This window comes from the organism of the source record quoted next, unplaced genomic scaffold, assembly GCF_019419815.1.
Source record: "Pyrus x bretschneideri cultivar Hongxiangsu unplaced genomic scaffold, Pyrus_bretschneideri_v1 Contig21, whole genome shotgun sequence".
NCBI lineage: Eukaryota > Viridiplantae > Streptophyta > Magnoliopsida > Rosales > Rosaceae > Pyrus > Pyrus x bretschneideri.
In genome coordinates, this window is record NW_025999513.1 from 6,991,776 (window position 1) to 7,005,347 (window position 13,572).

At 42.8% G+C, this 13,572-nt stretch overlaps 1 protein-coding gene across 1 annotated transcript; it reads right to left on the reverse strand.

Annotated features, from left to right (window-relative positions):
• Positions 1-11,238: 11,238 nt before the first annotated feature.
• Positions 11,239-11,927, reverse strand: LOC125477394. The gene is made up of 2 exons (XM_048584422.1): positions 11,634-11,927; positions 11,239-11,565 (listed from the first exon to the last, which is right to left on the reverse strand). The coding sequence occupies exons 1-2, from the start codon at positions 11,925-11,927 to the stop codon at positions 11,239-11,241; spliced, it is 621 nt and encodes a 206-aa protein (XP_048440379.1).
• Between the last annotated feature and the right edge of the window lie 1,645 nt (positions 11,928-13,572).

Below are 13,572 nucleotides of genomic sequence, written 5' to 3' on the forward strand. Positions count from 1 at the left end.
CATTAAACGGTTAGATATAATTGTGTGAATAGATACAACCACAATCTGACAGTCGAAATATTAATTATATTAAATACATATAAGTATTGTCATCGCATCTCAAATTTTTGGCGTTAGTTAACTCCAAAGAAAACTAAAGACCTTATATGTCTATTCATATTCAAAAGGTTGCTTTCGATATTGCCCACAAACACGGTACTATTGTATGCCAATTATACATTTGTCAATTAGAGTGAAACTCACATGAATTAACAGTTTACAACTAACACCTAATGCCTAACAATCACTCGTCCGTACTTAATTTATTATAAATTTTTTTTACAAATAATAGATTCTTAATTGCTTTCCACAACTACGAGAAAACGTCATTGGCTAATTTATTATAAATTGAGACCGTAGAACCTGTAAGCAACCTAAAAACATAATAATTGTAGACTCAAGGTGAAACACAATTTGTGGAACATATTATGTTTATGATTTAACATAATTTCTATTTTGGACCAAACAAAGCTTAGGAACAAGATGACTAGTCCTCTTAATGCCCAATTTTTCAGCCTCTTAGATATAAACTGAGAGAATTATAAATTGAAACAAAAGAGCATTAGGGAGGGAGAGCTTTGCATATTTCAAAGAAAAATAAAGACATTATGTCTATTCATATCTAGAGGGTTGCTTTGCATATCTTCATACAAACACGCGTGCATGAACGATTGATTATTCATCAATTGTACGTTCATACTGAATAGAGTGAATGCATCACCAACTGACAATTATCTCATGCAACCTTATGTTTATGATTTAATGAAGAAGTTGAGGTTCCATCAGAAAACAAATTGGCAAGATCAACGAGAAATAACCTAATTACTTATAAGCACATGCAAAGTCTTTTTTTTTTCTCAATTCAATACTCTCAACATTTCACCAAATTTGTACTTTGGACCAAACAATGGTTATGAACAAGATAACTAGCCCTCCTCCTCCCAATGCCCCACTTGGCAGTGAATCAATTGAAACAAAAAGGCCATTAAGTGCGATAAGACTATTACTACTGCTATTGTTGGTGTTGGAAGTATAAGAATAAGGAAGCTTAAGGCTTTTGTTACACGAATTGGTATTTCAAAAGAGAGAGATGAATGTTTACAATCGTTGATTATGTTTAAAATTTAAAATTAGTATTATATGTTAGAAACTTGTTATGCTCACGTATAATAAATGACTATGAGATAATTACAGATGCATCAACAGTTTACCGTCTTTTGACGCGGTTGGGCGATGGACTACCCTAATACTTCTCTTGGTTGGTGTTGGGTTTGCAAAACCAATGGGGATGGAGAGCAGCAGAAGATAATAGTATACAAGGTCTCATGGGTTCACAGTTCACACTCATCACCATACAAACCTCTCTCTCTCTCTCTCTCTCTCTCTCTCTTCTGAATTGTATGAGAATCCAAAAAACTGTTCATATATGAGTATGATGCGGTCCCAGAGAGAGCAAATGGTTGGCGGCTCATGTGCATGTTATGGAGGACGAAGCCTGTTCCGGAACGTGGGCCAAATGCCACTGTCATGCATCCAATTAGGAGAGATCTTCCTTTTTAATTACTTAACTTAATCATAATTATTTAATTTAATGAAAAATTTAGTAATTTTAAGCTCTTTTGTGAGTGTGCATGTTATAATATTCAAAACCCTAAATCTTATTTAATATGAAAATTCCTAAGTTTTCGAATTTTGATTACATTGAGATCGAGGAGAAATGTGTTCTGCACATGGGTAGGGTTAGGGTCAACAATTGTGGATGCAAATTTCTTCTTCCTTAATCTTGGATAAAATTGCACTTACAAAACAATTAACACATTTGGTCAAGGCCAAGAGCCTCACGTGCCCACGATAAATGGGGGGGAGGGGGGCTTTGGCCGAAGAACCTCCGATACCAAAGTTAGAATTTAGAGAGAAAGTGTGTGAGAATTTTTAGAGAATTTTAGCAAGAGAGTTGGAAGTGTCTTCTGGAGAAAATATGAGCCTTTTTATAGGAGAATGGCCAGCCTCTTTGGGTGAGAGAGGACCGGCCACCTAGCTCCTTTTGTGGGCTAGGTTCTTGATTTAGGTTGAATTTAGGAGTTATGGGAATAATTGACTAGTTAATTTAGCAAATAGAATTATTGCCAAATTAACTAGCTAATTAGTATGATAAAATAGGTAAATATGATGAGATCAACAAGGGTGCCCAGCCTTTTGGGATTTTGGGGTATATTTTGTGGTTAATTGGGTGACTTAATTGACATTTAATGGATTAATTGGGTAATTAATCCATTAATTAGCCAATTAACATATTTTTGAAATGAATATTTTGAAGGTTATGTAATGATAGCTAATTGATTAGCTAAAAGAGGGAAAAAGAGGTAAGAAATATATGGAATGAAATAGGTTTTGAATTGTTACCTATTTTGGGCATTTCTGACTTGGTTGAGGATGATTGCCTGCTACTCTGTGTAGGAATCCTGATACACCCAAGGGTATTTTTGTCTTCTTCGTCCAAAAATCCACGTGTCGCTTCTTCGTCCAAAAATCCACATGTCGCCTAGTGATTATTTTTGGCTTCACAAATGCCCCCACACCTGTTGGGCTGCCCGTAGAAAAGGGGCAATAGGTGTAGAGATTTTCTTGTCTTGGGAAACTTTGAATTGTTTCCTATTTTAACTGGTGATTCTCTCTTTTAATAGGAAATTAGATCCTTCTAGGAAAAGGAAACAAATTCCTCTCAAAACTTATTCAAGTCCACCTTAAGTGGATTATTAAATAAACTTTTAGAAAGAAACTTATTCTACCCTACAAGAGAGAAAGCTTAGAGGATATTTGTTCCCCCTTCTCTAGCAATCTTCTACATCTTGTCCGTGCAAATGATCGTCTTTCGTTGCTTACTTCATCTTCTCATTGCTTCTAGGTAAGAAAAAATAAAACTTTCTTGTCTTCTTGATTCTTTTGGACGCCTCAGGGCTTGAGAATCGACTCGACGGGGGTCGAGGTATCTTGGAAAAGTCGTGACAGCTCCCTGCCGTGGGTGTCCTGGTGATTGAACTTGTCGTGGGCCAAGAGGGAAACCGTGGGAATGGAGTAAAAAAAAAAAAAAATCAGGCCGTGGGGCCTGGCAAGTTGGTTGGGTCCTTGCGGTTTGAAACTTTTGCTTTTTTTTTTTTTTTTTTTGCTTGGGCCCGTGCCCTAGGGAAAAACTGTAAGAGGGAAACCGTGGGAATGGAGGGAAAAAAAAAAATCAGGCCGTGGGGCCTGGCAAGTTGGTTGGGTCCTTACGGTTTGAAACTTTTGCTTTTTTTTTTTTTGGTTTTTTTTTGCTTGGGCCCGTGCCCTAGGGAAAAACTAAGGGTTTTGTGCCCTTTTGGATTTTTGCGGCTAAGCTTTATGCCACGTTTTTTTTTTTTTGAACAACCCTATAATGAATCTTCTTTGTATTTTTTGCAGACCTTCAAGTATATCTTCCTTGAGCCACAAGAATGATGATGGTGTACCGCCTGTCAGGGTGGGTTCGTTGAGCAAGGTTGGCTACTTCAAAGCTGCTCACTTCAAGATATGCTCCGATGATTTGTTTAGAAACTTTCTTGAGGCATACTAGCATGCCATTCCGTCAGGAGTACGTGTGAAGCGAGTTAAGGATGGTAGCAGTCGGGAACCATGTAGTGGGATTCGGAGAGCCATCAAGTTCCACCCATACTATTTTGTGTTAAGGTTTACTTTTCCTATGTCGCGTTTCTTCCAAGAAGTGCTCTGCTCCATGAAATGTGCCCATGCGCAATGTTCACTGAACGCGGTCCGTGTGATGGTGGGATTCCACAATCTAAGCCAATTCTTTGACTTAGATCTAACCATCAATAAATTTTGGTAGTTCTTTGACATAGGTCACATTGATGGAGTCGGGCAGCTGCGATCTCGCCATAGGCTTTTTGATAACTCGAGCAAGGGAGATCATGACTGGGCCAAGGAAACTTTGGAGATAAGTGGATAATGGGAGTCTGATTCTTCCCCCGAGTTGCGTGTACCAACGGTCTTCATATCTGGTAAGCAAGCTGCTTAATCTTTTCAGCTGCTTTGCTTTAGTACCAAACTACTCTTCAATTTTCTAATTGTCTTCCGTTACTTTTGTAGATTCGGAATTGGTTCCACTCCTAAGATTTCTCCAATCTTGAGAAAAGTGCATGTTGCTTTGGGTATCCTTTCCGAGTACCGTAAATGGCATTGGCTACTTAGTCCTTTTCGTAGTGAAAAAGATGGGTTGCTCCCAAGAGAGGAGATAAAAGGAATCAAAGCTGAAGCGTTGACTCGTCTTATCACCGTGGTAGAGCTTGCTACAAATGAAGGTGGGAAAAAGAGACTTTCCTCGTCTGCCCAGGAGACGCTTGCTGAGAAAAAAGTAAAGGTTTCCCTCATTGCGCGTGAAGGTTCACCAACTGCTCCCAAGCTTGTGATTAACTTGACTTCCTTTAAGGGTAAGAAAGAAAGAACTGCTAGATTTGTGCCGGTAACGCCTATTGTTTCGAAGGCTGCTAGCTCGATTGCTGAAATGATTGCGCAGCACAGAAGTTCTTTCGTACCTTCAGTGTCGAAGTTTGTGCCAAAAGCGCTCGTCTGGAGTTAAGTCTGGCTCACATTTGGAGAGGCTTGCTACCATAAAGAGTGATAAGGTGCCCCTGCCTGCTAAAGTAGCACCAAAATCTGCCTCCTTCGCTGCTGCGACCAACTCGTCTGCTGAGAAAAAGGTAACTGCTCGTGCGGACAAGTTTGAAGAATCCACCGAGACTGTTTCTGGGGAAGTTGCTAAAGTTAGCTCACTTTGAAGCCAGATCTACTTGAAGACATGGATATATGTGTCAAGTTTGTTGATGGCGTCAAAGAGATTGTTGGTCTGAGTCTTTTCGCGAAGCACACATCCGAGTATAGGAAGACTGCCCTGCTAGCCATGATGCAGAAAACAACGATTCTGGCAACTGAGTCTATGTTCCTTGACCAAGAAGATACCAAGGCTGCTAAAGAGATGGCAAAAACCATGGCTGCCGAAGCTTACTCCTCAGTCGAAAAAGTCAAGAAATTGGAATCTGAGCTTCCTGCTTTGAAGAGATCTAACATTTTTAACCCCACTTCTCTACAGCTTGAGACCGTTCGCCAAGAGATCACGAATTTGAAGACTAGGCTTGATGCGATCCAAGTAAAGTATGAAAGTGCAGAGAAGGAAATTGAGTGTTACATACCTCAGATTCAAGATTTTGAACGTTCCATCTCTGAATTCCGCTCCACTGTTTACGCAAAGGATGAAGAACTGATCGCTACTCACAACTAAGTGATCCACTTCAAAAAGGTTGTTGATAGGCTTGAGCCTCAAGTGTTGGAGCTTCAAAATGCTTTGAAGATCAACAACAATCTGAAAAAGGAAGTTGAGGGGTTGCAGCGGGTTCGTGCTTGCCTGCTTGAGGAAAATGAGCAGTTGAAGGGTGAGAAAGTCGGGTTTGAGGCTTCACTTACTCAGAGCCAAGTCGACTTCTACAAGCTGGGTTATGTAAATCATCTCTATGGGTGACCGTCTGACTTTGAGTTTTCCGGTAAAGACTTTAAGACCTTCTCTATTTCTCTAGAAGACTTACTCGCCTTTACTTTTGAGTCTTCTATCGGTGAAGTAGTTGGAGAAGTTGGTGCCCAGGCTGGGGCAGCCGAGGGTAAAGCATCGGATGATGCTGCTGCTGAGAAAATCAAGGTTGTTGAAGGTGTGGCGACCGAGTAATCGTGAGATGTCCAAACTATTAAAGAGTGGTCTTTTAGCTAGCCTTTAGGATTTTCTTTGTTTTCCTTTGTTGCTTTTTGCTTGAACTTCTTTAGTCTTTACTAGTTGTTTATCAGTTTTGCTAGAAAATTTAATAAACTTGTTTCCTTCGTTCTTCTCCATCTTCACTTCTTTGGTTCACGCCCTAACCTTTAGACTTTATAGACCATTAGCAGGTGCGCTACTTTTTTATAAGTAGACAGGCCCGCGTAGCCTACGTAGCCATAGGTGTTAGTCTAGAACTTTTTGCAAAGTTGTTAACCATAGGGTTGGCAGCCGGATCTCTTACTTACAGAAGTAGACAAGTCTGCGTAACCACTAAGATGTTAACCTCGGCTTCCTTCAATTCCATAGGTTGTGTAACAAGTATCACAACACTTTAAGATTTGGTGTAAATTGTTCCGCACTTGGCAGAGGTGAAGTTTATTGACTACGTAGCATGTTGGTAGTGTATGTGCACACTAGCTTGTTTAACCTTTCACAAGGATGCGTAGTTGTACAAGTCTAACGTGGCTTCATTGCTTGAAGGGCAAGCCATAGGCAGTCTTCCGAAAAACCATAGGCTACCTTAATGCACTCGGTATCAGCTTTAGGTTTCCAGGGCAGCCGCCCGTAGGGTGTACTGCGTAATGTGCCCCTTCCGTCTCTAGGGCCCAGTTCCCCACGGATTAGGCCAAGAAACCCAAAATCCTTTAGTTAGCTAAGCCTTGAAAAAGACCATTGTGGGTACTTCTATGAATCCTGGCGCAAGCCATCATGCATTTAGTTATACTAGGGTAGCCAGGCTCATCCACGTTTAGACATTCGGAGTGTTAAGTTTATCCTCCCGCTTTGGAGAGCATAGTCGGTCCCTCGGGGGATGCAATTTCTGCGGTGATTCCCAAAAAGGGGTGCGATCTTCTTTTGAAATGCAGGAGATATAAGTTGTTGTAGACATGTAGTCGAGCCAAGTTGCAAATTACTTTTAACTTCTTTATTGAAAAGTGAATGAAATGGACGAATAACTTAGCTGTAAAAACCATGACAACTGGATAGTCCTTGGTTTACGAGGTGGTGCCCGTTAAGTTGCTTAAGTCTTTGGGCCTTGATATAGTGGGAAGTCACACATGGTATTTCCTTAAATTGTAGGCGTCTCATTGGTTCTCGATCTCTTTGTCATTCACGGTGGCGAGGGTGTAGTTACCCTTGCTGCCTACTCTGATGATCTTGTACGGACCTTCCCATATGAGATCCATCTTTTTTTAGCCTTCTTTGCGGGCAGTGATGAAGACCTTTCTTATGACTAGATCTCCAGGTTGGAACTGCCAGATCTTAGCCCTTTTATTGTATCTGGAAATGAGCTGCTGCTGGTAGGCTGCAATGCGGGTGATTGTTTGCTCATGCCTCTTCTCTGCTAGATCTAAGTTTGTGGCCATCTCTTTGTTGTTCTGCTCAATGTTTGGCAACAGAGTGTTGATGCTTGGCACGATGATGTTGGGAGGAATGATTGCTTCCGAACTAAATGCTAAAGAGAAAGGAGTCTCACTGGTTGCTCGTCTTTTGATGGTGTGATATGCCCATAAACATCTGGGGAGTTCATCTGGCCATTTTCCCTTTTTGTCGATAAGGGATTTCTTGAGGCAGTCGAGGATCGTCTTGTTGAATGTTTCAGCCTGCCTATTACCTTGAGGATACCTTGGCGTGGACATGTGTTGCTTGATGCTATACTTTTGGAAGAACTTCACCAAATCTTTTCCCACAAATTGCGAGCTATTGTTAGTGACGATGGACTTAGGGATGCCAAATCTGCAAATGATGTTCCTCCATATTAAGCGCTCTATGTTCGTCTGAGTCGTGGTCGTCATGGGCTCTGCTTCTACCCATTTGGTGAAGTAGTCAGTTGCCACAATCATCATGCATTTGCCCCCAGTAGCAGGCGGCATAGGCCCTACCAGGTCAATCGCCCACTGCATGAATGGCCAAGGACTTGTCTGCTAGTGTAGCTCGCTGGCAGGTAGTGCTGGTACCGGTTTGTAGCGTTGGCAACAATCGCACTTTTGTACTAACTTCTTAGCATCTTGGTGCATGGTAGGCCAGTAGTAGCCTGCTTTAAGAGCCTTTTGTGCTAAGGATCGGCCTCCAGAGTGATTCCCACAAACGCCTTTGTGGATTGAGCTTAGGACCTTCAAGTCATCGGGAGGTGCTAAGCAACGGAGATGTGGTTCGGTGTAGGATTTTTGGACGAGAATGTCGTTCCACATATAGTAGCGTGCTACCTTGATTTAGAGCTTCCTTTACTCCAATCTTTCGATGGGTAGTGTATCGTTGACCAAGTAGTCTATGATAGAACTTTTCCAGTTAGAAGTTACACTAACCTATGACACTTCGGCTGTCGACTCCATTTCTATGCTTGGCTTGTCAAGATATTCCATCGGAATGGAGCATTTAAATTGGTGGTCGAGAGCAGAGCCTAAACCTGCTAGCGCATCTACATGGGCGTTGTTTGCCCGCGGAACTTGGGTGAAAGTGTAAGTCTAAAATGCCTCAAGCTGATGGCGTACTTTCTCTAGGTATTGCGCCATCATTGGATGTTGCCATGTATTCCCCAGTAGCCTGGCTGGTGATTAGTTGGGAATCAAAATGAATTGCGAGTTTTTTCACCGCTAAGTCTTTCGCCATTCGGAGGCCTGATAGTAGGGCCTCATATTCTGCTTCGTTGTTGGATGTTTTGAGCCCTAGAGTGATCACCTGCTTAAGTATTGAGCCGTCTAAAACAAGGACCACGCCTGCCCACGAGCCTTTGTAGTTGGATGTGCTATCAACATGCAAATGCCAGAAATCTTCGCTTGGGGATGCAAGCATGGCTAAGGCATGTTCGACTGCTTTTGGAATATTGCTAGGCTGCTTTGTTGCATCGCCTAGGCTAAGTGCGAATTCTGCTATGAAGTCCACTAAGGCTTGGGCCTTTATCATTGTGCGAGGTCGGAAAACTAAACCATATTGGCCAAGTTCTAATGCCCATTTCATCACTCGTTGGGAAGCGTCTGGACCATGTAAGATTGATTGTAGAGGATACTAAGTTATGACAATGATTGTATGAGCTTGAAAGTATAGTCTGAGATTCCGAGCCGCAACAACTAATGCCAAAATCAATTTTTTGATCTTCAGATATCTTGTTTCCACATCGAGAAGAGCTTTAGAAGTGTAGAATATCGGCAGTTCCCAGCTCTTCTCGTATGAGGGCAGAGCTCACTGCTACTTCGGAAACTGCCAGATAAATGTATAAATCTTCCGCTGCTTCTGGTTTGGATAGTAAGGGAGGTGACGTGAGATACTTCTTCAAGTCTTGGAAAGCTTTTTCGCACTCTTCATCCCATTTGTCTCGTTTTGCCCTCTTGATAGCTTTGAAAAAAGGCTTGCATCGATTGGTGGACCATGAGAGGAAGCGGTTGAGGGTAGCTACTCGTCCGATCAAGCTTTGGATCTCCTTCAAGGTAGTTGGAGACTTCATCTCTAAGATTGCTCGGATTTGCTTGGGATGTGCTTCAATTCCTCGTTGAGTTACTAAGTACCCTAGGAATCAGCCTGAAGATACTTCAAACGTGCATTTGGTAAAGTTGAGCTTCATTTTGTACTTTCTAAGGATATTGAAAGTTTCTGCCAAGTTACGAATGTGGTCTGACCGCTACTTACCCTTTATCATGATATCATCGACATAGACCTCTATGGTTACCCCAATTTGTTTCTTAAACATCATATTTACTAACCTTTGGTAAGTGGCTCCTGCGTTTTTTAGGCCAAAAGGCATGACCTTGTGGCAGTAAGTGCCCCCCTCTATCATGAACGCAGTTTTCTCCTTGTTAGGCTCGTACATGGCTATTTGGTCATAACTGAAGTATGCGTCCAAAAAGCTGAGCAGCTGGTTCCCAGAAGTTAAATCTACTAATAGATTGATCTTAGGGACAGGATAAGGGTCTTTTGGGCATGCTTTATTGAGGTCGGTGTAGTCTACGCAAACCCTCTATTTGCCTTTCTTTTTCTTCATGACTAGTACGACATTGGCAAGCCATGCTGATTGTGCTACCTCTTCTATGAATTCGGGCTCCAATAGCTTGTCAATTTCTGCCTCGATGATCACCTACTCGCTCAGGTGCAAAATGTCTTCCCTTTTGGATTACCGGTTTGGCAGTGGGGTTGCAGTGCAGCTTGTGGCAGGCCACCTCAGGGTCAATGCCGAGCATGTAGGATGATGACCATGCGAAGATGTCTTGGTTTTCTCTAAGGAAAGTTGTGATTTCTTCTTTCTCAACTGGTCTTAGACATGAGTCAATTTTAGCCGTCTTTTCCGACTGCTGGGGATCAAGAATGATGTCTTCGGCGTCCTCTTTGGGTTTCCATCCTATCTCGTCTGTTTGGGCGCCATCTTCTTGATCCACCTGCTGTAATTGCTATTTGGTAGCTTATTCGCCTTTTTGGACTTCAGTAGCCTCTACGCACGCGTGCCGGGGGGGGAGGTAAAGGTCTTCTGTTTTGTTTATTTCAACATTTTCACAGTGCATTGTCGTGATGAGGCCTGGTCAGACTTGATCACTTCTCCTCCTCCTCCCGGGATACGGAATCGAATTTTTCGATATTTGACTGAAGTGACGGCATCTAGCTTGATTAACCAAGGTCTCCCAAGAATCCCATTGTAGGGAGATGGGTCGGTTATGATCGTGAACATTTGTTTTGAGACGACTGACGGTGTTTTCACGTCAAGTGTGATGTGGCTAATGGCAGTTGAGGTATGTCCGTTGAATCTGGTAAGTACTTCTGCTTGGCGTATGATTGTGCTTTCCAGGCCCATCTTTTGAATGACTGAAAGTTGTAGTAGGTTGACTGCACTTCCATTGTCAACCATCATCTTGTCAATTATAGCATGGGCTAGTTGGACATATACTACTAGTGCATCATCATGCGGGAAATCGACGTCTTCTGCATCCTGCTCAGTAAAACCAATAATAGGTCCAAGTTGGATATCGCCAGCTTGGATTTGTGAGATTAGTAAAGCCTGCTGGATCTTCCTTTTTTTAGAGTTATTGGTGGCCTTCGGATTCGGCGAAAATGCCATTGATTCGAATCATCTTGGTTGGCAGCTCCTCATTCTCGTCTGCATTCCTTCTTGGCTGCACAGCCAGCTTGTCCAAGTATCTATCGACTTTGCTTTCTTTCACGAGCTTCTCTAGGTAGTTCTTCCAAGTGTAGCAGTCGTCGGTTGTGTGATTGGGACCCCAGTGGAATGCGTAATATTTGGTATGGTCTAACTTGGAAGTATCTCATTTTGATTGTTTCGACAGCTTGAACCACAACTCTTTCTTGATATCACAAAGGATTTAATGGATCGGAATTGAGAACTTAGAATAGTTTTTGGTTATCGAGCCTTCTTTAATTATGGGTTAGACCCTGCGCTTGGCCTCCTGCTTGCCTTTGCTAGGCGGTTTCTTGTCCTCCTTCCTTTGAACAATTGTCGACTCTTTTTTAGTCTGCTCGGGTGCCTTCTCTGCTCGTCGAGCCTTGTCCCAAAATGCATGTTTCTCTGCCAGGGCGAAGGAATCTGCTAAAGTTAGGTCTTCTTTCATGATCATTTCTCCGAACAGTGAGTGGTCTGCTGGGAGTTCTTTTTGGAAGGCTGCACTTGCTATCGAGTCATCACATCTGACGGTCTTCGCCTTCTCCAATTTGAACCTCTTCACGTAGTCGCGGAGTGACTCCTTTGGGTTTTTCTTTATGTTGAACAGTGATCAGACTTTCTCTTGATCGAGCGATAAGATGAGTATTCTTTGGTGAAAACCAAAGAAAGATCATCAAAATTCTGGATGGATCGTGGTGGCAAGGTGTGAAACCAATCTTGTGCCTCACCTTGTAGAGTGGTGGCGAATATTTTGCATATAAGGGCATCATTGTTCCGATAAAGGACTATCGCGCTTCGGTAGTGCTTCAAGTGCCTCTTTGGATCTCCATCTCCTTTGAAAGATGTGAAGTGCGGCATGCTAAACTTGTGTGGAGGTTCTGCCTGCTCAATCTCGTCTATGAAGGGTGACTTGCTTATGTTGGCCATATCTCGCCTTAGTGCTTCATCAACCATTTCGTTGCATTGAAAATCACGCAATCGTTCATTGAAAAGTCTTTCTACCTCTTCTTGGATCTACCTTTCTTGGGGGTAGCAGAGCTCTTGGCTGCCTCAAGTCTTGATCTGCTGGTCCAGGCTGCCCTTCTACACGCTCGGCTTGTCTATGTCGCGACTATTGTATATAAGATAGATTCCTAGCAGGTGAGGGATTTTTTCGCAAGCTGTTGGTTAAACTTGAACCGGATTGAATAACCGCTTATCTCCGGTTGTCATGCTGTATGCTCCGATGTGATGTGGATAATGCTCATTGTGGACCTAACCGCGAATGAACGTTTTGCCTAAAAGGCTGCTCATGTTGATTATCGGAGTGTGGCCCTAACCATGAATGTATACTTGTCTATGGGCCTAGTCAAAAGCGCGCGCTCCTCCGCCCGCTAAGACGTTAATATACGCTATTTTGGGGGCCCAATCGGGAGTGTACACTGCCCGAATGCTCGACCTGTGGTTGGTTGAGTGGCTGCTTGAGAGGTTCCTCGTTTGCCATTATCCTATTTCGAGACACCTCATCTAGGGCACATTGGATCTCAGTGCATTGCAAAAGTTAATTTACCAAGGCCGTCTGTTGTGCAAGGGCGCTTGTTAATTCTATGACTTGTCGGGACAAGTTTTGTTCACCATTCGGATCGAAAAAGCTTGGATAGAATGTGCCTCCTTAAGCAGCGGGAAGATGGTGGGCCCCGAGCTCGAGATTTGAGTTGGGAAATGTCAAATCCGTGGAAAAACGTGGTGAAAATACCTCTGGCTCAATGATTGGTCTGAATGGTTGAGATAGTCTCGGTGCGACTTGGGCTGCTTGGGAAGCCATGATAGTAAGCTGGGTTGCATGAGCATGCTGTGTTATGGGAGTAGGCTGGATCATAGGGGCAGGCTGAGCTACGAGAGCAGGCTAGATCACGGGAGCAGGCTAGGCTATGGAAGCAAGTTGCTCAGTGCGTGATGCATGCGAATGCGAGGCTTGGGCTCGAGCCCGTGTAAGCTTGGATGGCACGGCTTGGGCCATGATGGAACCTCGTAGTGGTGGTGCCACTCCGCTTACGACTGCATTTTGCCTCGTGGATCTCCGTGGTCCCATTTCTTGAGTATTGGAATTTTTTCTTGTGGAATTTTCTAAATGTCGAGCCATTATATTTTTCTTATACGTTTTATCAAAGAACCTTTGCAAATAAAAAATTCTAATAATAAGAACGTATGAAAAATATTCAAATGGACTAGAAAATAAAGAAAAACATTTTTATGCGAGAGTCTTCTATGAGTATGGATCTCAACTCTCAATGAAAGCACCAATTTGTGGATGCAAATTTCTTCCTCCTTGATCTTGGACAAAATTGCACCTACAAAACAATTAACACCTTTGGTCAAGGCCAAGAGCCTCACGCACCCACGATGAATTGGGGGGGGCTTTGGCCGAAGCACCCACGATGAATTGGGGGGGGCTTTGGCCGAAGAACCTCCGATGCCAAAGTCAAATTTAGAGAGAAAGTAGTTGAGAATTTTTAGAGAATTTTAGTAAGAGAGTTAGAAGTGTCTTTTGGAAAAAATATGAGCATTTTTATAGGAGAATGGCCGGCCTTTTTGGGTGAGAGAGGACCTACCACCTAGC

Excerpts from the sequence above, each read along its gene's own strand:
- LOC125477394 (XM_048584422.1), bottom strand. The coding sequence starts at position 11,927 with ATGGTTGATGAAGCACTAAGGCGAGATATGGCCAACATAAGCAAGTCA. Across the intron at positions 11,566-11,633 it reads ATTTTGATGATCTTTCTTTG|AAAAACCCAAAGGAGTCACT; the intron begins GTTTTCACCAAA and ends TTCAACATAAAG.